This window comes from Quercus lobata, chromosome 9, assembly GCF_001633185.2.
Source record: "Quercus lobata isolate SW786 chromosome 9, ValleyOak3.0 Primary Assembly, whole genome shotgun sequence".
In the NCBI taxonomy this organism is placed as follows: domain Eukaryota; kingdom Viridiplantae; phylum Streptophyta; class Magnoliopsida; order Fagales; family Fagaceae; genus Quercus; species Quercus lobata.
The window spans coordinates 24,689,862-24,717,316 of NC_044912.1; the positions used below are offsets into that span (position 1 = coordinate 24,689,862).

At 34.7% G+C, this 27,455-nt stretch overlaps 3 protein-coding genes across 3 annotated transcripts in view; 1 reads left to right on the plus strand and 2 right to left on the minus strand.

Annotated features, from left to right (window-relative positions):
• The window catches only part of LOC115961451 (glycine--tRNA ligase, chloroplastic/mitochondrial 2-like), a 14,405-nt gene extending 14,302 nt beyond the window's left edge, over nucleotides 1–103 (minus strand). Inside the window, exon 1 of the mRNA XM_031080433.1 lies at nucleotides 42–103. Within this exon, the coding sequence (XP_030936293.1) occupies nucleotides 42–103 (62 nt within the window). The remainder of the gene's footprint in view (nucleotides 1–41) is intronic.
• Nucleotides 52–12,718, plus strand: LOC115960936 (protein EXPORTIN 1A). Its single transcript, XM_031079972.1, has 25 exons — nucleotides 52–135; nucleotides 230–307; nucleotides 484–546; nucleotides 637–681; nucleotides 1,393–1,500; nucleotides 1,591–1,692; nucleotides 2,493–2,696; nucleotides 3,302–3,361; nucleotides 4,060–4,170; nucleotides 4,761–4,858; nucleotides 5,165–5,273; nucleotides 6,561–6,626; nucleotides 6,813–6,911; nucleotides 6,997–7,077; nucleotides 7,211–7,300; nucleotides 8,676–8,761; nucleotides 8,843–8,923; nucleotides 9,009–9,191; nucleotides 9,697–9,763; nucleotides 10,265–10,375; nucleotides 10,589–10,696; nucleotides 10,777–10,914; nucleotides 11,013–11,150; nucleotides 11,267–11,371; nucleotides 12,038–12,718. The coding sequence occupies exons 2-25, from the start codon at nucleotides 278–280 to the stop codon at nucleotides 12,158–12,160; spliced, it is 2,406 nt and encodes an 801-aa protein (XP_030935832.1). The 5' UTR covers nucleotides 52–135; nucleotides 230–277; the 3' UTR covers nucleotides 12,161–12,718.
• A 2,301-nt stretch (nucleotides 12,719–15,019) lies between these two features.
• Nucleotides 15,020–18,498, minus strand: LOC115960228 (anthocyanidin 3-O-glucosyltransferase 2-like). Its single transcript, XM_031079013.1, has 2 exons — nucleotides 17,905–18,498; nucleotides 15,020–16,212 (listed from the first exon to the last, which is right to left on the minus strand). Exons 1-2 carry the CDS (start codon nucleotides 18,404–18,406, stop codon nucleotides 15,314–15,316), a joined length of 1,401 nt encoding a protein of 466 aa, XP_030934873.1. The 5' UTR covers nucleotides 18,407–18,498; the 3' UTR covers nucleotides 15,020–15,313.
• Between the last annotated feature and the right edge of the window lie 8,957 nt (nucleotides 18,499–27,455).

Here is a 27,455-nt window from a genome sequence, read left to right on the forward strand (position 1 = left end):
TTGACCTTTTCCCTATGTAAGAAAATTATACTGGAACTTACCTCCCATGTTGTGTCTGTGTCTTAGCTTGAGACACTCCTAAAATTCTTCCCTGTGCCAGCATATCGGAATCTTACCCTTCAATGCTTAACTGAGGTGTGTTGTTGTTCGACTGTAACTTTATACAAGTAATTATAGTTTTTTATTTGGAATTGTTGAGCAGTCTCTGTTTATTTTTTTGTTTTTGCAGGTTGCAGCCCTTAATTTTGGGGACTTCTACAATGTGCAGTATGTTAAGATGTATAGTATCTTCATGGTGCAGTTACAGGTGTGTCTGAGCATAATTACTTCTACGGTTTTATCTGCAAATGAATGTTTGACAATTAAGATTTGTAGATATACTAAACATTTTATTCTTCTAGTTTTTTAATTTTTAACTTCAATTGTTCTTCTGTTTTCTATTTTTGTTAGCTTGAATTCTTGGGTCTTTTTGATGTTGTACAGGTTATTCTCCCCTCTACTACAAACATCCCTGAGGCTTATGCACATGGAAGTAGTGAGGAACAAGTGAGTGTTTCTAATTTTAGAGCTCAAAGTCTAATTTTGCTGTGCTCGTAACTAAAGTATTTTTTTTTTTTTTTTTGGTTGTAACTTCAGGCATTTATTCAGAACTTGGCACTGTTTTTCACTTCATTTTACAAGGCAAGTTTCTTTTCCCGGGTCATGTGGGACGATATTTATAATAAAATTTAAGCCATTTTTACATGAGTGCATCTGAAATTTGGGCTGTATCTTGACAGTTCTTACCTTGCCAGTTGCATATCAGGCCATTAACTTTAAAAAAAAAAAGCATATCGGGCCATTTATTCTTAGTTTTTCATGTAATTTAGAGAGGCATAGGACTGCACTCGAGATTGTCTTTACTTACCAAAAGGAAATCCATATAGTTAGGAAACACTTGCTATATAATTATTTACAATTATGTTTAACTTTACATGTAATCATGAAAATGTGCTTTGCCTTGAACTGTGCAAATTAAGTGCACAATGGAAAAGGTGAGCGTGCATGTTTGTATGCTTTTTGAACACTATGTATGCACACATGATTGTTTGTATCTAAATTCTAGGATTTTTTTTTGTTTCATGTTTATTTTCTTTGTTATACCGTAGGGTTTGGTTTTACATATTATTTCATCTGCATTTCTTGGCTGACTTCCAACTGTTTATATGATTGCATCAGGCCATCATCACTCTGTTGTTTAGAGTTATTGCTTCACTGAAATCTGTTAGGTTGAATTGAATACATTGGCATGCCGTCATCACTTCTAACCATGATTATTCCTTGAGCCTTTGATTACCATGTTGCCTACTTGCATTTGAGAACTATGCAGCTGATGACCTTCACTTTATGCAGTTTCATATTCGAGTGCTAGAAGCTACTCAAGAGAATATAACTGCTTTGCTAATGGGTCTTGAATATCTTACTAACATCTCGTATGTGGATGACACTGAGGTTTTTAAGGTATGTGTCTCTCTCTTTCTCTCTCTCGCACATGCTCACTAAATTTGCAAGGTTATGATATTGTTTCCACCATATCGTATGACTGAACAGGTTTGCTTGGATTACTGGAATTCCTTGGTTTTGGAACTGTTTGAATCACACCATAACATTGATAATCCTGCAGTAGCAGCTGCAAATATGATGGGACTGCAGGTATTAATGATATGTTCAGATGATTTTGTTTGTCCCTTTGGCATAAGAGGGATCCTGCTTGAAAATTTGGAAAAATTATTATGAAGTTACATGTGGCCGACCATGATTAGTCTGTTGAGGATATATAGTTGACCTAAAAGTTTTGGGACTTGGGCTGGGTTGTTGTACTATCACAAAGTTAAATCTTAGTTTATTTTCTTCTTTTAACACTTGTGGTGTGTTCACCTTCTCATACATGCGTTTTTTTTTCTTCTTATGTGGCCCCTTTTTTTATTTGCTTATGAGCCTTTTTAATGGTTTGTCCTTCTCACTTCTCCTTTTTTACTTTTCTTGTTCACATTCAATGTGAAATAACGGGGTGATCTGTGTGTTAGGAGGAAGGTGGACTGTGCCCAATTTTTTAGTACCAAGATGTTGAGAAAAAGATTTGTCCACTGACATGTCATATTAGTACTTAGAATTCTTCTTCTCATCTCGGGATTGATGCAAACCATAATTATTCTTTTCTTTTTGGGAAATTCACTAGCAGATTTGTTATCCATGGGTTTCTAAAGTCCGGCTTAAAATTTCAGAACCCTAAATTGGTCTGGGAGGAGAAGCTTGTTCCTGATTTTCTTTCCTGTAGGAGGTTTCATGTTCATTTTTTCTGTAATATGCGTGTTTATGCAAACATTATTGCCAGTCTTGTGAACTAATACAGTTATATAACTAGACTTCTTTTGTATGCGATACAAGCCAATCTCTCTCACTATCATGGGTCATATAAAGCCTTATTGGTTTATTTGTAATTAATCAATCAGATGCCGATGCTTCCTGGTATGGTTGATGGCATTGGTTCACAAATTCTTCAGAGGCGGCAGCTTTTTGCCATTCCAATGTCAAAGTTAAGAATGCTTATGATTTGTCGAATGGCTAAGCCTGAAGAGGTTCTCATAGTTGAAGATGAAAATGGGAATATTGTTCGTGAGACCATGAAGGACAATGATGTTCTTGTTCAATACAAGGTAATAAACCACTTTTTGCTGGTATCTGAATATAGACTTTGATATATAGGCTCTGGATATGGATGTGCATCTCCATTTATTTGAACCCTATGCTTTGCAATAGCCTAGTTGCTACCCATCTCCCCCACCCTTCCTCTTGGAAAAAAAAAAAATATAAAACTGAAATGATGTGCATTCTTGTTATGATGCATTTTGGATGAATAAGAAGTTCTAGCTTGTCAAGAACTATGGTCCTGCACAAGTATTAGGTAATGGCATCTTTATGTTATGTTCGGTGCATATAGGAAGACAGAGTATAGTTCTATTACTAAACACAAAGAAATATGTTGCCCCTTAAGATATCTATTGATATATATTAAATGTACATGCTTTGACTTGTAATAATAATCAATCATATGGATATTTCTGTATCTTATTGGTTCACTTTGCAGGGGTCAAGATGTTGACACCCTGGCTTTTCACCATGAGAATATTTGTTGAATAAAGTAGTTGAATAAAATAAATATTAATTTAACGTTTTAAGTTATAGTGGCTTGTACATTGGATTAATCATTATGCATATTAAAATATCTGTTTCTATGGTTAATCAAAGTTCTCTGGTGCAGATAATGAGGGAGACTCTTATCTATTTGTCTCATCTTGATCATGAGGACACTGAAAAGCAGGTAAAGTATTATGATGGCAGCTGTTATTCTAATTTTCTATCAGTAAAATTTTATTAGAAAGAGGTGAAACCTAATTATACAAGTTGTATATGAAGAAATCTTCTAAATAAATAAAATTGGATATCATTGAGGAAACCTACAAAACAAAGAGGAGACATTGTCAATCGCATTAAACCACTCGTACATTGCTAATGGCAGTTGTAATTTCTATCACTCTCTGAATCATAAGACACAGATACTGTTATGCTGTGTCTCTCTGAACCGTAATGGTGGTGGTAACAGCATGGAATTGTATCCTTAAACAGCTGTGAACATATTATCCTGTTTTGCGGTCCAATGATGAGAATGAATCATGTTCTAGCTGGTTTCCAGTTAGTCATATTGTTGAATAGGCAATTGTTTCTGATCTGTTATAGGAAAAAATATTTTATGGACCAGCAACTGAATGTATTAGTCAAAATATGTATTATTTCATTTATTAAATTATTATTATTGTATAATTATCTTCAACATCTCCCCACCATGAGCCACTAATCATCCGTCACTCCCCTTAATAAAAAGTCGAGTCCTACACAGGGGTAAGACCGTTTTGATCGAGTGGTTAAGATGTAACCCAAAAACTGGTGCATTTAACTGTGAATAACCTCCTTTATGATACACTAATGTTGGTGCTTCTCTCTTTGTTCTTGTATACACAGATGTTGAAGAAACTAAGTAAGCAATTGAGTGGCGAGGATTGGACTTGGAACAACTTGAACACATTATGCTGGGCAATAGGATCTATATCTGGCTCCATGATGGAGGAACAGGTATGATTTACTCCATGTTCCTAGAAAAGAAGAGATTGGTTCTGGATTTGTTATGATGTATGAGAATTGTTTGTTTGAAATGAAATCTTGCTCCTCTCTTTTGGTAGTAATGTGTTATGGTAACCCTGCCCATATTCTTTCTCTATGGTACCTGTATTTTGTGAATGCTACCATTGGATTTTGTGAACTATCCATTATACACTGGGAGAATGGTTTATGGTAACTTTTCAACCTATAACCATCTGTTGTTTTTCAAAAATGTTGTATACTTGGATAAATTTAATGGACGAAATATCTCCTAGTCTATTCAAGTTGATATTTGACTAGTGTGGCATGAGGAGAGCATGTACCTTATAGTCTAACTTTGGGCTTGGCATAATATAGGAAATAAACTCGTTGATCTATTATTTCTGTCAAACTTTTCCTATGCTAGAAAAACATGCATACAAGAGCCATTGATTTTTCTGATGCAAATGCTGTTTCCATTTTGTTGTTACATTTATCCATCAAACATGGTCCTTTTCTTCCACAATATTTGTATGGGTTCTAAAAATGTCTTGACATTTCTGACACCTTCACTATATTGGCAGGAAAACAGATTCTTGGTGATGGTCATTCGTGATTTATTGAATTTATGTGAAATCACAAAAGGGAAAGATAATAAAGCTGTTATTGCTAGTAACATTATGTAAGTATTCCTGGTGCAAAAGTTTATTGGGCATCTGCAACTGGCTCCCCAACAGCTCCTACAGTTACCCATTAGGCATACCACATTTTGGTGCTTCCATCATGCTATTAGAGTAATTTTTTAAAATGAAATCTCTTAGTTACTTGTCCATTAGGGTAATAGTGCAGTTTCTGAGTACAATGGCATGGTATGCCTTGATCGGTAATTGGGGGAACCAAGGACAAACTGATTGTAGGGAATATGTTCTATATTTTTGGTATTTGTTGTTGCCTGTTTCAGATTTGTAATTGCCGGTTTTCTTGGCAGGTATGTTGTTGGGCAGTACCCAAGGTTTTTAAGAGCCCATTGGAAATTCTTGAAAACTGTTGTGAATAAGTTGTTTGAGTTCATGCATGAGACTCATCCAGGAGTTCAGGTGATTTTATTTTATGATTTTTAATATCAGGATCTAGATGTTATTGCACCTAATAAGATGAGAAATTGTGTAATATATTAGCTCAGATGTCAACAATAAGATTTGGAATTTAATGTGGTCATACTTGTTTAAAATTTGTGAAAGTTACATGTCCCATTTTTAACTCTTAAAATTTTTAGATATGGAAGCTTTTTTTGGAAGGAGTATTGTTCTTTATGTTAAATATGATGCCTTGAGTAAATGTTAAGGTAAATTATATATGACAAATAATGATAGAATTGCATTGATTCCTAAGGCATAACTAAAGTAAGCACTAGTATCAGCATGTATCTGCAATTTTGCAGTGTTTACCCATGTTATGTTTTCAGTTCCTCTAATGTTCTCTTACGCTTAAGTATGGTTTTGCTTTGAGTTCTTGATAATTGTAAAGTTTCATGTTCTGGTATAAGATGCTAAGCCAGGGGCTAGAAGTAAACGAATGAGAGGTTCTGCATACATTCTTTAAATCTTTGAAAGCCATGAAAGATATACATTTTTAAATTTATTGCTGTTTTTGGCCTTTTTTTTTTTTTTTTTCTTCCGGGGGCCGGGGTGTGGTTGTTGTCAAGAAATTATGTATTAAGTCTATATCTGTGTTAAATGAGCTGTGGGGATTTTGTATGTGAACAATGCATATATCCACTATATATGACAGTTTGACTGCGTGTATGTCTGTATTTGTATCCTTGTCCCAGATGTGTCTGCATAAATATTGTACTTGTACATAATGTAGAATGTCTCTGTGGATTGTAATGTCGCATAAAAATTATGTCCTAATTTATTCGACAGAATAGAAAATGATTCCTGAAGTACAGTCTAAAAGTAGAAGATTTACTGTTTCTTTTCTATCTCTACCCTTCTATTACCATTTTGTGTAACAATGGTCTTATTTGATTGAAAGCTTTGGACTGAATTAATGTCGCCATATATATATATATATATAAATTGCATGGATTCCCCTTAAAACTTTCCTTAATACCAAATATTTGCAATTTGTGGTGTGTCTGTGCTGTGTCTGATTTCTGAATTGTCTAATTTAAAATTAAACTTACGTTAATGAGTTGGGGATTCCCTTTTTGAACACAAACATTTTCAAAGATATGCCCAATTTTCAATCTGTCCTATATCCCCCCCCCCCCCCCCTTTTTCTATTTTTATATAAAATTATATGTTATTATTTTATTTGTGTGTTATTTTTTTTTTTTGCATGTTCTTGCTTTATAAATCCATGTATTGAATTCATTTCAGGATATGGCCTGTGACACATTCTTGAAAATTGTTCAGAAGTGCAAGCGGAAGTTTGTAATTGTACAGGTAACATTTGCTTTTGAATTTTCTAATTTCAGTTGGTGTTGAAAACCTTGTTTATTTCTGGTACGGTGACCCATGTGTTTCTATTTGGCACTGTGCTCCCCCCATGCTCTTGCACAAAGGAGACTGCCGCGGGGGGGGGGGGGGAGTGGTTACTACACATTGATGATATGCGTCTCTTATTCTCAGGTTGGAGAGAATGAACCATTTGTCTCTGAACTTCTAACAGGCCTTCCGACAACCATAGCTGATCTTGAGCCACACCAGATTCATACGTTCTATGAATCTGTATGTATTTTATATGTCCTTACTAAATCTGTTAACAGAGGATTTATGCTAAATTTTACTGTTTCTTTCTATTTTTTATTTTCAGGTTGGTCACATGATACAAGCGGAATCTGATCCCCAGAAGCGGGATGAATACCTTCAGAGGTTGATGGAGCTCCCAAATCAGGTTTGTTTTGATTTGGAATTTGCTTGTCCAACTCTCTCTCTTGCACACACACACAGATACACTCATACAATTTGCACAAGATGTCTTCCTAGCTTGTTGCTTAAGCTATTGCATGCCATTTCTTTTGATGCAGAAATGGGTTGAGATCATAGGGAAGGCGCGTCAAAGTGTTGATTTCCTGAAGGATCAAGACGTAATCCGGACTGTGCTTAATATATTGCAGGTGTTGCTTTCTAATCAACCTTGAAACTTCCATTAGATCTATTTGATTGTTGCTGTATGTAAGATACACATATAAACTAATCTATGAAGTTTTTTAATGGCTTTAAGAGGCTCATTGGTGCTTCAGATTAAATTTTAGTAATGGCAATTCCACTCTTTCGATTGGGCCCTGCCCCTAGCTGATCGGAATGTTTGGAGGAGTCTTAATCAGGGAATGGCAGGTATACAGATTGAGAGTAAAGCCTGTCCTGGTTGTGGGACAAGGGAACGGTTAAAGGGGTGCATCTGAAATATGCTAAATTGACACTGGTTTGAAAATTTCTGTTCATACCCTTGTGTGCATGTGTGAGATTGGGCTAGTTTTATTGTGCAAAATTTTATTTGATTCAGTCATGTATGAGTTTCTTGTGGAACCAGTATGGGGTCCCCCCCCCCCCCCCCACGAAATAGTTTTTGGTTTTCTTTATTTTATAATGTCAGTGTCAAACTGAAGAGGTTTGTCTTGCTGGCCTCATGCGATCCATGAGGTGTGTTTGTGTAATGGGGGAGCTACACTTGCCTGGGGGATAAGTCAAGGCCCTCTTAAGAGTCCTGGACACCAATTTTAACCAAAAAAAAAAAAAAAATTCAATGAGAAGTGTGGTTTCTGTTGGGCTCTTTGGAAATTGTGGAATAGAAAGTTATGTTTGAGTGTTGTTTTTACTAGTCTTGGCTTTTTAGGTATGGGCAGGGTGAGGATTGGTGGGTATACCGGGTGGCTTGGTTGTGGGTAATATTAAGTGGGTTTTGAAATGATGCGCCACCTCTGGTATGCGGTTGTAAACTCTAAATGCTGTGAGAAGTGGCATGTTCTCCTTGCTGTATTACAGTAATGCACAATAGGACTCCGTGTCCATGATGGGGTAACTTTTCTTGCAGAAATCTTCCCATCATTCTCAAAGTATTCTTCTGTCTTCCTCTAGTGCCACGTTTCATTCTTTGACTTTTAAGGTTTAACCTGTTTTTCTCACTTACCAGTTTGTTTAATTGTTGGTAAGTTCATTGTCTGATGGATGATGTCTTATTTCGTACTTTTCAAATTTCAAATGCTCCTATATGACCGTTTTTAAGATGCATCTAAGAAGCTGTGAATTTATACACGACCTTATTGAGAAAAATATATTGTACTAATTTTTGTTGCAAATTACCTCGTTATTGTTTCTATTAAGAGCCTTCTCTGAAGAATTTTTTGTGTTGAAGAGCCTTCTCTGAAGAACTTTTCGTGTCCATTCAACTGAGTGTTTAATTTGTTACTGTGGCGTTTGTCTTACAGCTTTTTTGTTTTTTAAAGTGCCTCTTGTGGAGTGTGTTTTGAAGAAGTCATTGTTGCTTTGCAGACAAATACTAGCGTTGCCAATTCACTTGGAACATATTTTTTATCTCAAATTTCTCTGATCTTTTTGGACATGCTTAACGTTTACAGGTATAGTTATCTACATTTATGTTTATAAAAGTTGGTTTTATTGCTGGTATTATCTAACGAGTGTTTAAATATTTGTAACAGAATGTACAGTGAGCTTATATCAAGTAGCATTGCAGAAGGAGGGCCCTTTGCATCTAAAACATCCTATGTGAAACTTTTACGGTAACATTTATGTTGATTCTCCTTTAGTTTGCCATGTAAGGCACATATCTTGTTTATCTTATCTTCAATATGATCCATGAATCAGGTCGGTTAAAAGAGAGACTCTTAAGCTCATTGAGACATTCTTGGACAAGGCAGAAGATCAACCACAAATTGGAAAACAATTTGTGCCCCCAATGATGGATCCCGTTCTTGGTGACTATGCTAGGAACTTGCCTGATGCTAGGGAATCAGAAGTTCTCTCACTTTTTGCCACAATAATAAATAAGTACGCAATCTTCTTCTCATGGTGTTGATTATGCAACTTTCCTTGTATTTTGTTTTTTAGATAACTTTTCTTGTATTTTGTTAGGGAGACGCAAATGTGTTTCACTTGCAAATGACAATTTACTTGACTACAATTAATGATGGCATATATGCACTATTTTGAGTTGGATAAATAAAACTTTTGTATATTAACACGCCCCCTCCCAATAGAATTTGGAGGTAGAGATATTGGTGTACATGTTCAGAGAAAAGCGTAATTCTTAATTCTGTTGTACATTCAAATTTCCTTTTCCTATTTTAAGCCTTATGTCAACTGAACTTCAGCACTAAGGATTTCTGTGTTTTATTTCTTGTTCTGGATCTTCTGATCTTCTTGTTATAGGGATAAATTGACATTCCATCACCCTTGCAATATTTTCACTTTATTCTGATCCCTTGTTGCCTTACTGGGAGGCAGAGATCTTTTCTTATCTTAATGTTTCATTCTCCCCATCCTTCATATGTAGGTATAAAGCTGCAATGATTGATGATGTGCCTCGCATATTTGAAGCAGTTTTCCAATGCACATTGGAGGTCAGGATTTAGCTAATATATTTTCTTGTTTAATATATCTTTTGTGGGGCTCTTTTAGAGCTCGGTGTTGATCACACTTTTCAACAGAGACCAAGATGTCCAACCAGTGTATGTGGTAATTACTTTACTACATAAACTGGTTGAACATTTTGGACTGTATTAAAAAAAAAGCTTTAAAATGTTGCAAGTTCTCTCATGTAATGTCCTGGTATTGGTTTTTCTCACCATTTTGTTTTTATATTGGTTTTTTATTTATTTATATATTTTAGAGTTTATGCATCCTTAATATTAAATGTCTTACCAACTGTAAAGAAATATTTTTGCATGTTTTACTTGCACTAGGCTATGTGGCGACTGACGTGTTGTTTCTAAAGTCCTTTGTGCGTTGGTGATATGTATCATAGTGCAAATTATTTGAAACCATTATGTGTAAATTTAATTTTAAACTGTATATCGTGCTTCAGTTGTTTGGCTAACATGCTAAGGATCTTTGTGCCACAGATGATCACAAAAAATTTTGAAGATTACCCAGAGCATCGGCTCAAGTTTTTTTCATTACTTCGTGCAATTGCTACACATTGTTTTCCTGCATTGATTCGTTTATCAAGTCAGGTTTGTGTTAAAATTTTCTTGTGTATCCGTCTTTTCACATTGTTTTTGAATCCCTGATATGATTAGTATCTCTTTTATGAGGTTTCCTGTGTACATAATTTTATTGCTTATTTTTTTTGTTTCATGTTATTATGTTGTTTTAACTCATTCAAATGAGCTAACTTATTCTTGTTTCTCTCTCTCTCTCTCTCTCTCTCTCTCTTTGTTGTCCAGCAACTGAAGCTTGTCATGGATTCCATTATATGGGCATTTCGGCACACAGAAAGGAATATTGCTGAAACTGGGCTGAATCTTTTATTGGAGATGCTAAAGAACTTTCAGGTGTTGTTTACTTATTTTATTGGAAACCTGCTAATGTTTTATACTGCGGGATGCTAATAGTATTTTTGGTAAATTTTCAGAATTCCGAGTTTTGTAATCAATTCTACCAGTCATACTTTTTGCAAATTGAGCAAGAAATATTTGCTGTATTGACGGACACCTTTCATAAACCTGGTTTCAAGTTGCATGTCTTGGTGCTACAACACTTGTTTTGCCTGGTAATTATCTCATAATGCCTTAAATAGTTGAGAAGCATACAGTTACTATGATTGATCCCCCCCGCCCCACCTTTTTTTTTTTCTTTTCTTTTCTTCAGGTGGAGTCTGGTGGGTTGACGGAGCCGTTGTGGGATGTTGCCACAGTTCCTTATCCATATCCAAACAACACGATGTTTGTTCGTGAGTACACAATAAAACTTCTGAGCACTTCATTCCCCAACATGACTGCAGCAGAGGTATATAGTAAAGAAGCTTGATTCCCCACCCCATCCCCCCCACCCCCCCCCCCGGGGGGTTCCTTTTTGCCTTTTTCCCTCGATTGCATATGACTAATTTGAAAGGGAACTTTCAGGTCACGCAATTTGTGAATGGACTGTTTGAGTCAAGAAATGAGCTCTCTGCATTTAAAAATCATATAAGAGACTTTCTTGTGCAGTCAAAAGAGTTTTCAGCTCAGGTAAGGATCTGTTCTTCTCTGCTATATTCGTCCTTTTAAAGATTAAATGGCTGTCTTTTATTGAAAATATTAGTTTTCGTGTGGTGATTGAGAGTTTCATTTTTGCACAAGTCACTTGAGGCAGTGCTTATTTCTAATTTTAAAGCTTATGATCAAATGATAGGTTTATATAATATAAACTATAAAAGGTTATAATGGAAATTGTGGAAATTTCAAAAAGTTAAGTCAGTCTCAATGGTATGAGGGACCAAATTAGTTAACCAAAAAGGTTCAACTCAGGAAAATAGTTTGTGCATTACAAATGTTGCTTTATTTTTTAAACCAAGTGATGTGGTTCTTAGTTGTTACCTTAAGCGTATAATAGCCTTGTGTGAATTTGGTTTTGAGTAAAATAACATAATTTACTCGCTAGTGGATGGTTAAAACATCCATAATGTTAAAATGGAACAATTAAGTGTAGGGGTTATATTTGGGTTTTTATTTTTTAAAAGTCCAGAGTAAGGCTGTTTGAAATATATAATAGGCTTTGTAGTTTACTTGGTGTTTGGATTTGTGATCTGTTATGTTTTGCTTTGAACAATTTGACTTCTTTGTCTTAGCAATATTTTTTACTTCAAATTGTACTGACAATGGGTGTGTGTTCTGTGAATGCTTATTTTCGTGCAGGACAACAAAGACCTTTATGCAGAGGAGGCTGCTGCTCAGAGAGAAAGAGAGCGACAGCGGATGCTTTCCATTCCAGGGCTTATTGCACCCAATGAGATACAAGATGAGATGTTGGACTCATAAATGGCTGACGCTGATGTGAATCTAATGTCATGGACTTCTATAACTCAAGAGTTGCAAGTGGGCACCTTGATTCATTTTTACCAGATTCTGTGGATAAGAGCAGAAAAGAGCAATTTTCCCTATGTGTCCCTCCTGTTCCCCAGAGTTTTCTTGTTGAACCTTGTATAAATCAGTAAGGTACCTGGGTGCAATGGTTGGGCTGCCGGCGATACCGCCTATTGGTGGCTGTGTGTAGGTTATTTAGTTACTAATGGTAGGGGGATAAAAAGAGTCATTATACGGGTTTTGCTGGATCCAGCTTAATATTTGTATTGGCAGGATGAGATGCAGACAGTTTAAATGGCTCCTTTGCAAGTATTGATGATTCATCTTTAGGTGTAACGTATACTAACCCTGGGGGGTTGTGTAGAAATTCAATCGGTTTTTATTGATAGAATGTGATATGTTTTGGTGTTTGGTTTAAGGGCTTCTTTCTCCCTACTATTTAAAAGTTTTTAGTGAACTCCCAAGTACTGATTGCACTTGATGTATGGCATTCTATTGCTTCTGATTTTATCATATTAATTTGGGTTTTATTTTTTATTTTTTTATTTATTTATTTATTTATTTTTTTTGACAGTAATATTAGTCCGGACTCTAGAGTTCTTCAAATGTCTATGCCTTAAATCTGTCAATTCAGTAACTGGTGTATGTAGTCACAGAAATTCAAGCAGATTGGAACTTTGAAGGACTAAATGTCAGTTAGATATTTGGCATGCTGTTTCGTTATTATTATTTATCAAAACTCAGTGTCTTTGTGGTTCTGAGTAGTTCCTATCATTTAGCCGGAGAAGAAAATTTATACCCTAGGCGGAAATGGAGAGGAGAGACCGTGGACTATGGGAGTTAAAAGAAATATGTAGAGGTTTAAGCCAGGAACAAAAAATAATAGATAGGTTGGACGGTGAAGAAGCAACCTCTGAAAAGTAGGGGTAGGGCTGTTCACGGGTCGGGTTGGCTCGGGTTTGGGCCTGACTCGGACTCGACCCGATTGGATTAGGGTACCAAAAGTGTGACCCGCAACTGACCCGCTATATGGGTCAGACCTGGTGGTTCGGGTCATTAGTTGAACGGGTCGGATTCCTCGGGTAGGCGGGTTTGGGTTTCGAATTGGGCTAAATTTGTGAATTTGGATGATTTTTTTTTGAACTCATCTTTGATCCAACAAATCAAATCAAGACAATTAGGGTTTCGTATTTGAATCCAATCACTTGGTCTATTTTGGTCCCCTAATCTTTGAATCAAACAGAAAAGTATAGAATCAAGCACATGCAACTCTAGGGCAGTACGACTAAGCAATCTATAAGTTGAACAAGATGAACTCCTAATTATCAATAAATTAAACTAGATTAAAAACCCATATCTCAAAAAATTAAACAAGATGAAATGTCCATATCTCAAAATAGAGAAAAAGATAGATGAAAAAGGAAGAAAATATATCTGAGGTTGAGAGTCTTGAGACTAAAAGCTGATTTGTGAGCAACTGAGCATGAGAAGGCTTTAACCCATGGTGCAAAGTGAGGTGAAGCCGTGAGCTCATGACTGTGGAATGGTGATGAGGTGGCGGCCAACTAGGGTTTGGAAAGGAGTGTATTCGTGGAGGTGGAGGGTATGGAGTGAGAGGTTGAGAGTTGAGACTAGAAACTTAAGATTGAGAGCAGAGAGAAAGGAGACTGAGATTGAGAGTAGAGAGACTTGAGAGTTGAGATTGAGAGTAGAGAGAACGGAGACTGATATTGAGAGTGAGATTTTGAAATATGAGAGAGCTGTGACTGTGAGATATTGCGAGATATTGATATTGTTTGGATTACCGAGTATAGGGAGAAGTCTGATGGGATTGAACACTGAGACCATTTCAATTTTAGGCTTTTAGCCGTTTTGATTCTTCTGAAGTTCAAGTGATCTGATGTTTGTTTTGGTGATTTGATCTCTGCTTTTGCGTGGAAGGAAGACTCTAGATGGTAGATGGCGTCGTGCAGTGCTTATTCTTATCATCCTTAGTTCACACGTGACTAGATGGTAGATGGTGATTTGATCTGATATTGTAATTTTTTTTTTCTCTAATACTTCGGTCAGGTTGGGTTATACGGGTTTTTAAACCCTCAACCTGCTACCCGAACTAAAGAGTCGGGTTTTATGAGAGAAGGACCTAAATCCGACCTACCAAGGGCTTTGGGCCGACCCACTGGGCTTCGGGTTGGTCGGATTTGGGCGGTTTGATCGGGTCCTGGACTTGTTGGACAGCCAGTAGGGGAATGAAAAAAGCATTAGTAAAGGTAGGGAGAGTAGGTAAGAGACCAGTTGTATTCAGCTCCAAATCAATTTGGATTCCACTTTAACATGGGCCAAATTCCTCCCATGAAGCCAACAACATTCTAGCGGCAAACATATTCAAAGCTAAGAGAGATAGTTACTGATTCTTTTCGCTCTCGCTCCATAGTCTTGTTTCCACTAACGCTACAGTAGACGTGTCTGTTAGCATTTTCAAAATATTTAGTGATTTGAGAATGTGATTTTTTTTTAATTAAAAAAAAAAAAAGTAATTGAGAGTTTGATAAATCTGTGAAAAAGTACCATACCGGTGAAAAAATGTAAAATGAAAATGCAATTATGCTTTTAAAAACGTTTTTGAAAAAGCAACCTGTGAGATACGATTTGAAGATTCAGTGTTTGCCTGATTTATAAAATGCAATTTTCTTTAAATAATAAAGCGAAATGCCAACTTTCTTCTCGTTGTTATTTAAAAACACTGATTTTTTCATTTTCCCCACAAAATCTCAAGGCAAATGCGCTCTAATACTTCTTTTCAGTTTCATAAAATTGCTGCAAAAGTTGGATTTCCCAACACTACTAAAATTTCATTAGAGTATCTTTAATGCTAGTATCTCACATTCTCACTTGAAACTAGACCCATTCAATTCTAGTAAGTGGGAGAGGCAGTGCAGGGTCAGACACATAACCCAACTTGGTAGATATAAATTGCTCAGTAGAGTATAGTTAAAACTTGAAGGTACGTTATTTTCCATACAAAACGCCTGTTATTGGACAACAGCATCATAAGGCATCAATTTGTTTTTGGAGAACAAAGCACATTTGTTTTGAATAGTGTAAATTTCATTCCTTTGCTGCATTTGTTTTTGGCTTCGATACTATCGGCAGCAACGACTCAAAATTTCGAGCTGAGCTCCCTTCAGGTCCGACTGCTTCTTTGGCAAATTCTCTAAGGGCTTTCATCTTCTCCCTCATTTTCTTCCCTTTTTCTTTATATAAAATGACATCCAAGCTACTTATCACTCCATTCTTTGTGAGGATCCCACCCTCAACTTTCAGGCCCACTTCCAACACGGCCTCTATCAATTGTCCATTTAGCCTTTGATCACCAAAGAATGGCCTACAAATCATAGGCACACCTCCTGAAATACTCTCTAGCAATGAGTTCCAACCACAATGTGTTATAAACACTCCAACTGCACTGTGTGCTAGGATGTCCAACTGGGGAGCCCAAGGTACAATCAATCCATTTACTTTTGTTTTTTCTAGGAAACCATTCGGCAAATGGACCTTTGAATTGTCCCTAAGTGACCAAATGAATGGTACCCCACTAGCTTCTAAGGCCTCAGCTAGTGCAAAAAGCTCGTTTGGAGGTGGAGTTGCCACTGAGCCAAAGCTAACGTATGCCACTGATGCTGTCCTACGTTTCTCAAGCCAAGAGAGGCAACCACTTGTATCTGAAGTTGGTTGTGAAACTTGTGGTGATACTAGGTTGAAGGGACCGATACTAAGAAATTTGTTGAACTTGGACTTGAAATGATTTGTTGTGGTGAGGTCCAATTCTTCGAAGGAGTTTATGAAAACTGCGGTTGCTAGTGGTAGCATTTGGCCCATCTGGTGCAGCATGCGCGAGAAGACTGACTCGAGGTTCCCAAACACTACTCCTTCAGGCAAGTCACGGACTCGTATTTGGGACATTCCTGGGATGAATTTGAGAGTTTGGTTTTCACGGCCTTCAATTCCTGCACATAGATGGGTGTTGTCAATCCAATGTATGAGACTGAAAAATACAAATGAAATGAGGACTAGACGGGCATTGCCTAGCTAATATTTTCATCAACTAACGTCCTAATGTAGACCCTATTCCCTAGATGACTTGGTTTGGGTCTAGTGCTCTAGTGCACTAGACTCATCAAGATCAAGATACATGACCAAAAATAGACATGTCCAAAAATGAATATATGTTATAATTGTGATCTGTCTAGTGCACTAAAGCACCGGATCCATTCTTTACCCTATCACTAAAATGTTGTAGCCATTGACTCATTGACCAGTGACGTGGAGTCCAAGATAGTAATCCTACACTTTAAAACTGGGATATATTACGTTGGAACATAATATATAGAGAAACGTGGACACCATTCTTCTCCTTCAAGTTTTTAGGACACCACAATAATATTCCTTATTCATGATGGTCTACTGCTTTCCTGTAATTCAAAACCATTCTTTTTTTCCCCTCACCTTCTCTCTTTAATCTCTCTCACAAGCTCTCTTAAACAGTTAAACCCATGACTTGACACTTGGTATAAGCATTAATTTAAGCCACAAAAATACGAAAGAGCTCAGTTTGTGAAAGAATAATGTTAAGGATATACAATTTTACAACATGAACCTTTTAGTATCACTAATTACAATAAATTAATTAAACATTTATTTACTATGTTATTAAAGTCTATTAATCACATTTATTACTACATCAACTAAAGCTTTTTGTAGCAATTTTAGCATTTTTCTTTAACAAATTAATTCCCAAATGAGTTTGGCTTTTGTCCAGTGCATTTGAGCACTGGACGCAACACAAACATGACATGTGTCTAAAATTGGCTATTTATTGGTCTTATGTCAATGTCCTATCCAATACTCCAATACACTAAATGAAAACATCTTCCTTCTTGGACAACCTCTTAGATCATGGAATCAAGTTTTAAAACACAACCTATAAAGTTGGAAATGTATCCTATAAGGTTTAGAATCTCCAATCAATTGACTTAATAATGTTCATTATTTTTATAAGGACATACATGTCAAATTTATAGTAGTGATGTATACTTTAACTTAATAATAGTATATATTTTTAATTTATACTAAATGAGAAATGATGATTTGAATCCAAATTCTTCATATAAGAAGAAGTAAGAAACAAAATTTTGGATATGAATTCGATGCAATAGATAAGATTATTGTATTGTGCAATTGCATCCATAGTTTTAAAAATTGGACCGGACCGATTAGTTGAACCGAGCACCAATCCAATCTAGATAAAAAGCTCCAAAAGCGGTCAAAAACCTGGTAAAATCGGCAACTGGACCAAAACCGATTCTTTGACCATACCAGTTTTAAAACCATGATAGCATCTTTAATATATATATATATATATATATATGTGTGTGTGTGTGTGTGTGTGTGTGTGTGTGTAAAAAGTTAAATTGATTTTCTAATTCAAGAGTGAAAGTAAAAAAGTAAAATTTTTAACTTTCAACCTCAGTCGCAATTATTGTATTGTACAATAGCCTAGATCTTAATCCACAAACTTTTAACCACAACAATAAAGTTTCAAGTGCAAGGTCGAAACGAAGACATATGTATGATACACATTTAATCTCATAGGTCCACCATCTATAACCACTATTACAGTTAATAAATGAGAAAACTACCTCCAACTCCAATTGTCTCTCTGATGAGTTCAGTGTGAACGTGAGCTGATAGTGAGTGAGGCCCTGCAGTCCAAAATGGCACCCAAGGCACACCCATCTCCTCCGCCATCTCCGCCGCAAACCAGAAGAAAGCATCACTGACCAAGCAACTCACCTCCCTCCCCAACTCTGCCACCGCCGCCTTTATCCCCTTCCGAAAGCTCTCCGGCGCCGCCTTCACAAAAAGCTCAATATCTTCCTGTGGCTTTCCCACTTGCACATAGCCCTCAGGCACACCATTCCACACATCATAGGCCTTAAGGTTAAGCAGTTCACCACCATGTTTGGAGGTGGGAAAGATTTTGGTGTTGGATGTTGAGGTGCTGAAGAATGAGAAGTGGGTTTTTGGAGAAGCAGTGGCTAAACGGTGGATGATGGTGAGGAGTGGGGCGGCGTGAGTGCCGAACGGAAAGGCTAAGACTGCAATGTGAGGGTCAGTATTATTGGTCGAGGAAGAGGACATGGTTGGTTTGATGTTACTGTGATTGGACAAAGTTGACTACAACTTGGTGGAATATATGGTGCATGTTGTGTCTTTTTGATAGGATATATAGCAATGGAGTCATGGGAATTTATATGCTTTTTTGAAGTGCTCACGTCACCATAACATTCGTGGACATTTTGGAAAGGTGGGGATTGTAATTCAAGCAAAAAAATATGGGGACCGTTACATTAATTAAAATTAAAATGCCACTAACTGCGGCTCCACAGTGAGAGAAAGAGGAATGCAAATACTATGCACCACATTTTACTCTACCAATTGTTTCACTTTATGCTCCATCGGTTGGTACAGAGAATTTGTATTCTTTTTTCTCTACATTTTTTTTTTTTTTAAGAGAGAGATTTTCAACCTATGGTATCTGCTTCTGATGGTAGCTCTTTATCATTAGACCAAGACACCAATCAGTTTTTGGTGTAGGAGGGGATTTAACCCCAAATCTCTAATACAACCATCAGAGACTTTACCAGTTGAGCTAACTGGAACCCACGCTTTCTTTCTCTACATTGATATACCACAATTGGTAGATTATAAAATAAAACTCAAAAAACAATACACAAGATTTGTATGAGAGAGAGAGATAGAGAGAGGTCCATCTCACAATCTAACCTTTTACTTAGTTTTTCGTTTACTAAATAAATAAATAATACTAACAAATTTGGACCAAATACTTGACACTTTACAATCATACAAATTTATTTTCTTTACTATGGGTAACATATTGCATGACAATCTTCGGGAAAAAAAAAGTATTAAATGACAATAAAATTACTTTTTGTTTTTGGTTCTAAGAAGCTTGAATGCCAAGAAAAAAGAAAAGAAGAAGAAGAGAGGTAGTAAATATTGATGATGAGGAAGAAAGTGTTAATGAAGAGTTAATTTTGCAAGATGATGAATATGATAATAATATTGACTTAGATGAAATTGATTAGATAAAATGATAAATATGATGATAAATAAATTATTATTTTGGCTCATATGTTATATATTACACTTTTGGGTTTAATTAATTTGAACGTGAATATTACAAACACATGTTAATTTGATTTATTTAATTAGTTTTATTGAATATTATTACATAAATAATTATTAAACTAATCATTAGTTGAATATATTTCAAATTTGTAATGAATATACGCTTTATATGTATATCTATATTTTTTAGATGTTTGTGAATCTTACTATCTACATTACATAATATGAAATAAATAATTTTTTTTGATAAACTGAAATAAATAAATATTAAATCAATTTACAATAAGATTTGCTTTTTAATAACTATAGTTATTCTTTATAATAATTATTTCTTAAATTGAGAAGTAACTATTATTTTCCAAAATCAACACCTCATTCCAACTTTAAAAGGATGTCCCCAAATTCAAACCTGCAATAAGCTTTTATCATAATTTGTTAAATCGGTTGATTGTAAAATGTGACAAATCTACTAATTTTTCTCTTTACATACAACCTATCACGTCAAGAGCTATGACAAAAGTTGCAGGTGCTAGGAATTTCTCAATATCAATTTCTCATTAATTAGTGCTAAGTCTGCAGCCACCGAAATAATAATTGTAAAGCTTAGAAATTTCTCTCAAGAAGAATGGTGGGTTGGTTGATAAGAAATCAAACTGCTCGTGATTCTTATTGTCATGCCAAGCTGAAGAATGGTGGGTTAGCCTTAGCTTTCAAACTCCACGTGTTAGTCTTAACTTTCAATCATTTTATACCTTTTTCATGAAGAACGGTGAGTACTTGGATTGGTTGTTTATTTATAGATTTGTTTCTTTTGAAAGTCAAGCTAACGTGGCCTGTTTTGGACCTCTTCGATGGACTCTGGACTCAGTCAGGACCCAAGTGAATAGACAGGTTGGGCCGTTTGGACAATTCACTAATTTGGAGTTAGATAGGACATCAATTGTTCTCTTAGAATGACTGTTCATGTTCAGGACCACCTAGTTATTTTCTTCTCACGCATCCCTTCCCATCTGTAGCTTTTATTAGCCGTGTAAGAGCATCTCCATAGGTAAATTTTTGTATTATTTAAAGAATGATCAGTAATTTTTATCTTTTAATTATCTATTTTTTAAAATATATTTTTCCATAGGTTCTTTATCTCATTTAAATATTATTTCTTCATTCATTATTTATTCTTTTTTTTAACAACTACATATTTTTCAATATTTTTTTTATTCAATAACTTATTATTATAATAATAGAAAAAAACATTTGAAAAATGAACAATAACTTATTTTGTGGATTTACTTTCTAAAATAGAGAATATTTTGTGTTTAACCCTTCTATTAGAGATGCTCTAACTTTCTCTTTTGTTATGCGTTGGATTTTCCTTCTTTTTTTTTTTTTTTGTGAGAAACACACACATCCACAATGGACGTTGGGAAGAGTAAAGTGAAATGGAGAAAGAAGAAATGAAATGAAAAATGCCGACGGTATTATCAATGTGCAGTGGGTCTGACGGCACAACTCACTGCACATGGTCCCATAAAATCACCAAAATAACAACAATGCCACTGAAATTCAGGAGAAATTATGGAATCATATGTAGAGTAAGTTACTTATCTACCATTCCATTAAAAAACTTCCATTTATTTAAAATTGCTGAGTCAGTAATTAATTTCTGTTTAAAAAAATTTTCTAACAAACAATTTTAAACAAGTTGAAGTTTTTTAGTGAAATGGTGGACCACATTATTTGTCTACCATGTAAATCTTATAATTTCTCGAAATTCAAGGGTGTTTAGTAATATTTTTTGTTTGTATTTTTCAGAAATACATATGTATGAAAAATTGTATAAAAATATATATAATATTGTTTAAATACTAAAAATCGCTGTTTAAAATACCTTACCAAACAACCCCTCAATTTTCAGCAATAAAAAAAAGACTTAAAAAACCTTCCCAAACAACATTTTGTAAGTGAGCCCTGGCGTGTTTTGGATTATGGATAAAATGAATTTTAATATGAGATATGTTTATTCTCTTATTGTATAGCACAAGAAAGTATACGCTATGTTTCTGGATCTCTAACTCAGCATTTATGTGGTGTTTCTAAGTCTAATAATAAATTGACACATGTATTAAAATGACATATCAACATACTCAGGTCACTTAAAATAAAAAGACAAAAATGCCCCCTAAAAATTTCCAAGCCTAGCCATTAACAACACATATTTCCCCTTTTTGCAAAATCAAAATTCTCTCTCCTCCAAACCTCCACAATCATTGCCTAGCATCGCCGCTGGGGCTACGTTGCCGAACATCACTAGTTCCAATAAGACAAGCCTTTGTTTGGTTGGAAAACTCCTAAAAAAAGTGCTACATCCATAACATTTTTTTACAATACTTTTATAACAAATTATAATTGGTAAATTGTTATTAGTTTTAATTTAAACTTACCAATGGAATTACTTTTTTGCCCACCAATAACAAGCTGTAACAACTTACTACTTATGATTTATTATGAAAATGTTGTGAATATAGCATTTCTCTTGAGAAAATGTTAAGACATCTTGTTGTTGTCACAATATTTTCATAACTGCTGAGATGTCAATTCTTTACAAGTCAAAATAAAATATTACAAAATTATAAAGGTATTATGAAAATGTTGAGTTTTTAAAAATTTCTTTTTTTTGATTTGGTCAACTTTGTTGAGCCAAAATTCATTATTTCACATACAGTTTTCTTGGGTTAACATTTTTTTTTTTAAACGCACAATTTTAAGTAAAAACACATAGTTAAAAAAAATAAAAAAAACAAAAACAAAACTCATGATAAAAACACTTTTCATCATTTATATTTAGGATAGTTCACAATTCCTCCTTTAAACTTAAAAATCAAGCAATTTTCCCCTTAATATTTTGGAAAAGTGAAAATATGTCATATTGTTGTTCTTTCAATTAAATCCTAATGAAACCTTATGATTCTTAAAATATTTCATTGTGTAATGTCTAAAATACTCCCACTAAATTTTAATATTCCAAAAATAAAAATTCACGTATTTTGAGTTTTAGATGGTAGTAATGCTTGGAAAATTAGAATGATGATAGTAAGGTGTTTTTATTTATTACCTAAAGAATATTGATTTTCTAGGTTTAAAGTTGTAATTTCCAACTAGCTTGTTGGCTTTAATTCTGTGCCAAATTTGATTGTAATTTCTTTAATAATTTCCTTGTATGTATGTGGGTTTATTTGTAAGGGATGAGTGTGAGAGATTGGTGAATGATCAAGTTTCAAAAGATGAATCAGTGGAATTTGCGAGTCACTCGCGAGAAGCAACCATCGAAAAGGCCACGTGTGAAGCATATGACTAGAAGCTGAAGAGTCATGCTAGGCTGTCAAGTTCGTGAGTGTTTCGCGAGAAGGGCCATCCCGTGAAGTACCCACGAAACTCTCTGTTTGGCAAAAAGTTTATTTGCTTTAACAAATTATTTACCCACACTATATATACTCTCATTACCTATGAATTGTAAGGAGTGCTTTTTAGAGAGAAAATCCTAGCAAATACATTTGAGAGTTGGAGATTGTTATACCCACAATCATCTACACATTTCCTTGTAATTTTCCTCAAAATCCTACCTTTCCATCTTTAGAGTCTTGAGAGGTTGTTAGCCCAAACACTTACCACACCCATTCTGATTGTTAAGTGAGATTTTGGTGCTGCTGGGAAGTATTGGAAGGAGCCATTCATTGGCAGATGCAATCGGGCTGAATTGTGGGATCTGGAAAGCTAGAGAAGACAAGACTCCGAGAAGTTTGTTGGTAGCAGGAGCTTGGAGGACTCAAGTACATGGGGTAGACTAGGCTTGGAGGGTCTTTTGTTATTCGTGTACTTCAACTTTATTCTCTAGTGGATCGATTTCGACTTGAAGGGTCACGGAGAGGTTTTTTTGTCGAGTTCTTTGGTTTCCTCTTCGATAATACGTCTTGGTGTTATCTTGTGTTTGTATCTTTCTTTCCTACTCTTTAAGCTTTCATTTTATTGTTGATTATGGATGAATATGGCTTAGGGTAGAGTTATCGGTTCATTGTGCTTATTTACTCTTGCACCGCACTTAGTTTAAGTAGAGTAAAAGAAATCTAGCCGTAATTTTTATTTGGGGGTCTGAACAAACTCTTGTGTTTAAGCACAAATTTGAGCTTTCAGTTATCATTCTTAGAAGTTTTTAGTGAGTGGATGTATTGCATTTAGCAAATAGATACTAAGAAATTATTATAGTAAAATAGATATTCATATGTTAAATAGCAACCCTATCTTTATGTTTGATCAAAATTCTTATACGAATGAGATTAACTTTGTATGACATACATTTATATATATATATATATAGTTTCATATTTCTTTAAATAAACATTTAATCTTAATTTTCTCACTCAAGAGATAGCACGAGTTTTGCACATGCCACCCAAACTAATTTTTTGGAAGAAAATATAAATTACATTAAAACAACTTAGCTAAGTCAGTTTAACAATTACAAAACCAACTGCCTCTTCTTGGAAAATCAATAATAGCCCCTTCCTCTTAGGTAAATGGACCATTGGTACCTCTCATGCATATAAGTGCATAGGATACACTAGTACAGAAAGGGACAAAACCAATTGCCTCTCAAGTCTCATGCCTCATGTGTATTGGACCATTGGTACCTCTCATGATATAACTATTTGGAGTTCAGAACTGGAAAAGAGTTCAAGTAGGAGCATTAAAAAAATTGTTACAAGCTCTCCAAGTTCAAGTAGGAAAATATTTCCAAAAAATATAAAAAATAAAAATGTCAGAGCGAATAAAAGGGCTTTATTAGAGCATCCACAATAGTGGTGCTAAAAAGCTATTTTTAGCACCATTATATATTAAAAAGAGTGTTGTAGCAGTGAAGGTATAGGTATATTTTTTTACCTACCTTGCTACAGTGCATAGCTATATATGGCTGTTTTGTTGTGTTCTTTGTCTCTTGTCCGTGTCTACCTGAACCCTTGATATTTCGTTATTGTGTTCCCTTCTTACTATCGTTGGCGCCACCCTATTCGTAAAGTGAAGTCTTAGAACCTAATTGTAAGGCCCGTTTGAGCCAAGAGAGGGCGTGTAGGGCATGAGAGGTATAAGGTTGGTTAGGGTATGTTCTACGAAATGCAACGATTGTGAGAAAAACATGATAACTGAGTGTTGAACCTAGGATAGTATGGATAAGTTGTGGAGATCCAACTCCTCTATCAGCTCTAGGACTAGTTGTCCTCCTGATATTGTAAATGAAGAAGATCACACTATTGATGATAATGAGTTAATCCCTGATTTTCATAAATGGACTATTCCTAAAGTTGATACTAAAACTATTTATAAAACTAGTTTTGTTGAAAGTACTTTTCATTTTGCTTACAAAGCTAGAACTGTTGAACAAATTTTCTCTATTTCGAGAGTTCATGAAAAATGTTCACTAAAAAGAATATTAATGATTTCCTTGCTGCTAAAAAATTCAATTATTTGCATATTGGTATGGTTCAAGTTGCTATTAAACCGTTTACCCAAAAGGGTATTAATGCTTCTGTTCTCATGTGTTTAAGAGATGCTAGATTTAAGATTTTCAAAGATAGCATCCTTGGTATGATTACTGCTTCTATGTATGATGGTCCTGTTTATTTTAACTGTTATCCTGATCTTACTCTTGCTTTGGATGATCCTAATATTGTTAAAGCTTTGACATTGAATATTGCTTCATCTGGTTATCACATGGAAGAGGGTAGTAAGCCTTTTGCTTTGATCTATCGCATTTATTATAAACTAATGGGTACTCAAATGAATCCTTGTGCTATGATTCCTAGAGAACCTTCAGGTAAAACCATGTTATTCAATGTTCAACTCCTGATGCTAAAATTCAAGTTCCAAAAATGATTCAATGGCAAGATGTTAAACTTCCTAATGATTGGCTGTTAGAACAAGAAACCCCTCCTGCTAAACCCATTTTTGATGAACTTGATCTCACCCATATTCAACAATATCTTGATGGTACTGTTAAAATAAGTTTTCAAAATAATCCACCTTTAAGGATCAACGAGGGAAGACATTCCTTTGCTGGATCTGAAAGTCTTTCAAAAAGAGATCTTGAGATCAATGAATTTTTGAAAAAGAATTTGGAAAAATCTAATTTAAAGCTAAAAGGTATTTTAAGTGATAAATCTCAAGTTAGCTCTGTTTACTATTCTACTAAACCTGAAACTTCCTCTCCATTTAATAAAACTGCTAATGAACATAAGGAAGACACTGTTTCTATTACTCCATCTGACTTTGATTCTCCTATTGAAAATCCTCCTGTTTACCAAAATCAATTAAGAGTTTTGACTGTTTTAAATGATGATTTTGAAATTGATTGAGATTCTTTGTACAATGAGTTTATGCTTGCAAAAAACATGACCAAAAGAAAATATTTCCAAAATAATTTTGCTCAGTCTGAAAAAGACCATGTTAAAAGAAACTGGTTGGAAAAGATGAATCAATTGAAAAAACATATTTTGTTTTTTGATTTTCTTGAAAACCATTATGTTTCAAAAGATAAGGTTTCAAAACAACATTTAAATGTGATAAAGAGATCAAATTTTGTTAAGATAGATAAAACCATTATTAGGTCTAGTCATCCTCCTCTTGACTCAATTTTGATAACTACTAGGAAAGATGAAGTGACAAAAGAGGAAGTGAAGGCCTCTCCTTTCAAAATTGCTGATGATCAAACTCCTATTGTTAGCCTTATTGAACAAAACAATTTTACTAACCAATTTTTGCATATTATTGGTCAACAGCTTGATCGTATTGAAGAAACAATTGTTGAAAAATCTGGTTCTGTTTCTGAAAAATCTGTTCCTGTTAAAACTGAGAAACCTTTGATTGATTTACCCAGTCAAAGAGAAAAAGTTATGTTTAAATCTTCTCAGTCTAGGGCTCTTAAAATTGTTGAAAAAATGCTTTCTGATTTAAAGGTTAAAACTGAGGGTACTTCTACAAGTACTCCAACTGCTCGAACTATTTCCAAAAAAGAAATTGTTTCTGGAGAAAATACAGATTCTGATACCGTTTCTTCTGTTTCTACTGATAAGCTATATGAATGGAATATTGATGGTTTGTCTGAACATGAAATCGTTACTAAAATGTTTCACATGTCTATGGTTGGTATTGCTTATCAAAATAACCATGATCTTGATCAACCTGATGTTATTAACTTACTTGTTACTGGTTTTTCTGGTACTCTTCGTGGATGGTGGGATTCATATATCACTGAAGAATCCAGAGAGTCTGTTAAACATGCTGTTAAAAAGAATGATGAAGGTTTGCCTATATTTGATGAAAGTATTGGTCGTGGTATTCCTAATGGTGTCAATACCTTGATCTATACTATTCTCAAACACTTTGTTGGTACTCCATCCAATATTTCATCTCATGATTATTTAAATAATTTGAGTTGTCCAACTATGTCTGAATACAGATGGTATCAAGATGTTTTTACTTCCAGAGTAATGCTCCGGAAAGATTTTTATAAGCCTTATTGAAAAGAAAAGTTTATTGACGGTCTGCCTCCTATCTTTGCTCATAAGGTAAAACAAGAATTAATGGGTAAAAATGATTCTATTGATTATGATAATTTAACCTATGAAGATATTTTCAGTACTATTAAAAAACTTGGTATCAATATGTGTAATGATAAAAAATTGTTAAAACACCAATTAAAGGACAAAAGAAAAGCTAAATATGAAATGCGAAATTTCTGTGTCCAATATGGTTTGCCTCCTATTGCTCCTTCCAGGCAAAAAAGTATAAAATATGATAAAAACCATAAAAAATATAAAAAGTACAGAAATAACTTTGTTAAACCTAATGATTTCTATGCTAAGAAGAAAAATCTTTCAAAAAAATATGTTAAACAAAGGTCAGGTAAAGGTAGATGTTTTAACTGTGGAAAATCTGGACACTTTGGTAAAAACTGTAAAGAAAAACCTGGTAATTTAAAAAACAAATTTAA

What these genes read in the sequence shown, in the direction of transcription:
- LOC115960936 (XM_031079972.1), top strand. Translation starts at nt 278, where the DNA reads ATGTATAGTATCTTCATGGTGCAGTTACAG. An exon ending in TCTTCATGGTGCAGTTACAG is followed by an intron (nt 308 to 483) that starts GTGTGTCTGAGC and finishes GATGTTGTACAG; the next exon opens with GTTATTCTCCCCTCTACTAC. An exon ending in TCCTATGTGAAACTTTTACG is followed by an intron (nt 8,924 to 9,008) that starts GTAACATTTATG and finishes TCCATGAATCAG; the next exon opens with GTCGGTTAAAAGAGAGACTC.
- LOC115960228 (XM_031079013.1), bottom strand. Translation starts at nt 18,406, where the DNA reads ATGTCCTCTTCCTCGACCAATAATACTGACCCTCACATTGCAGTCTTA. An exon ending in AGAGACAATTGGAGTTGGAG is followed by an intron (nt 16,213 to 17,904) that starts GTAGTTTTCTCA and finishes ATCTATGTGCAG; the next exon opens with GAATTGAAGGCCGTGAAAAC.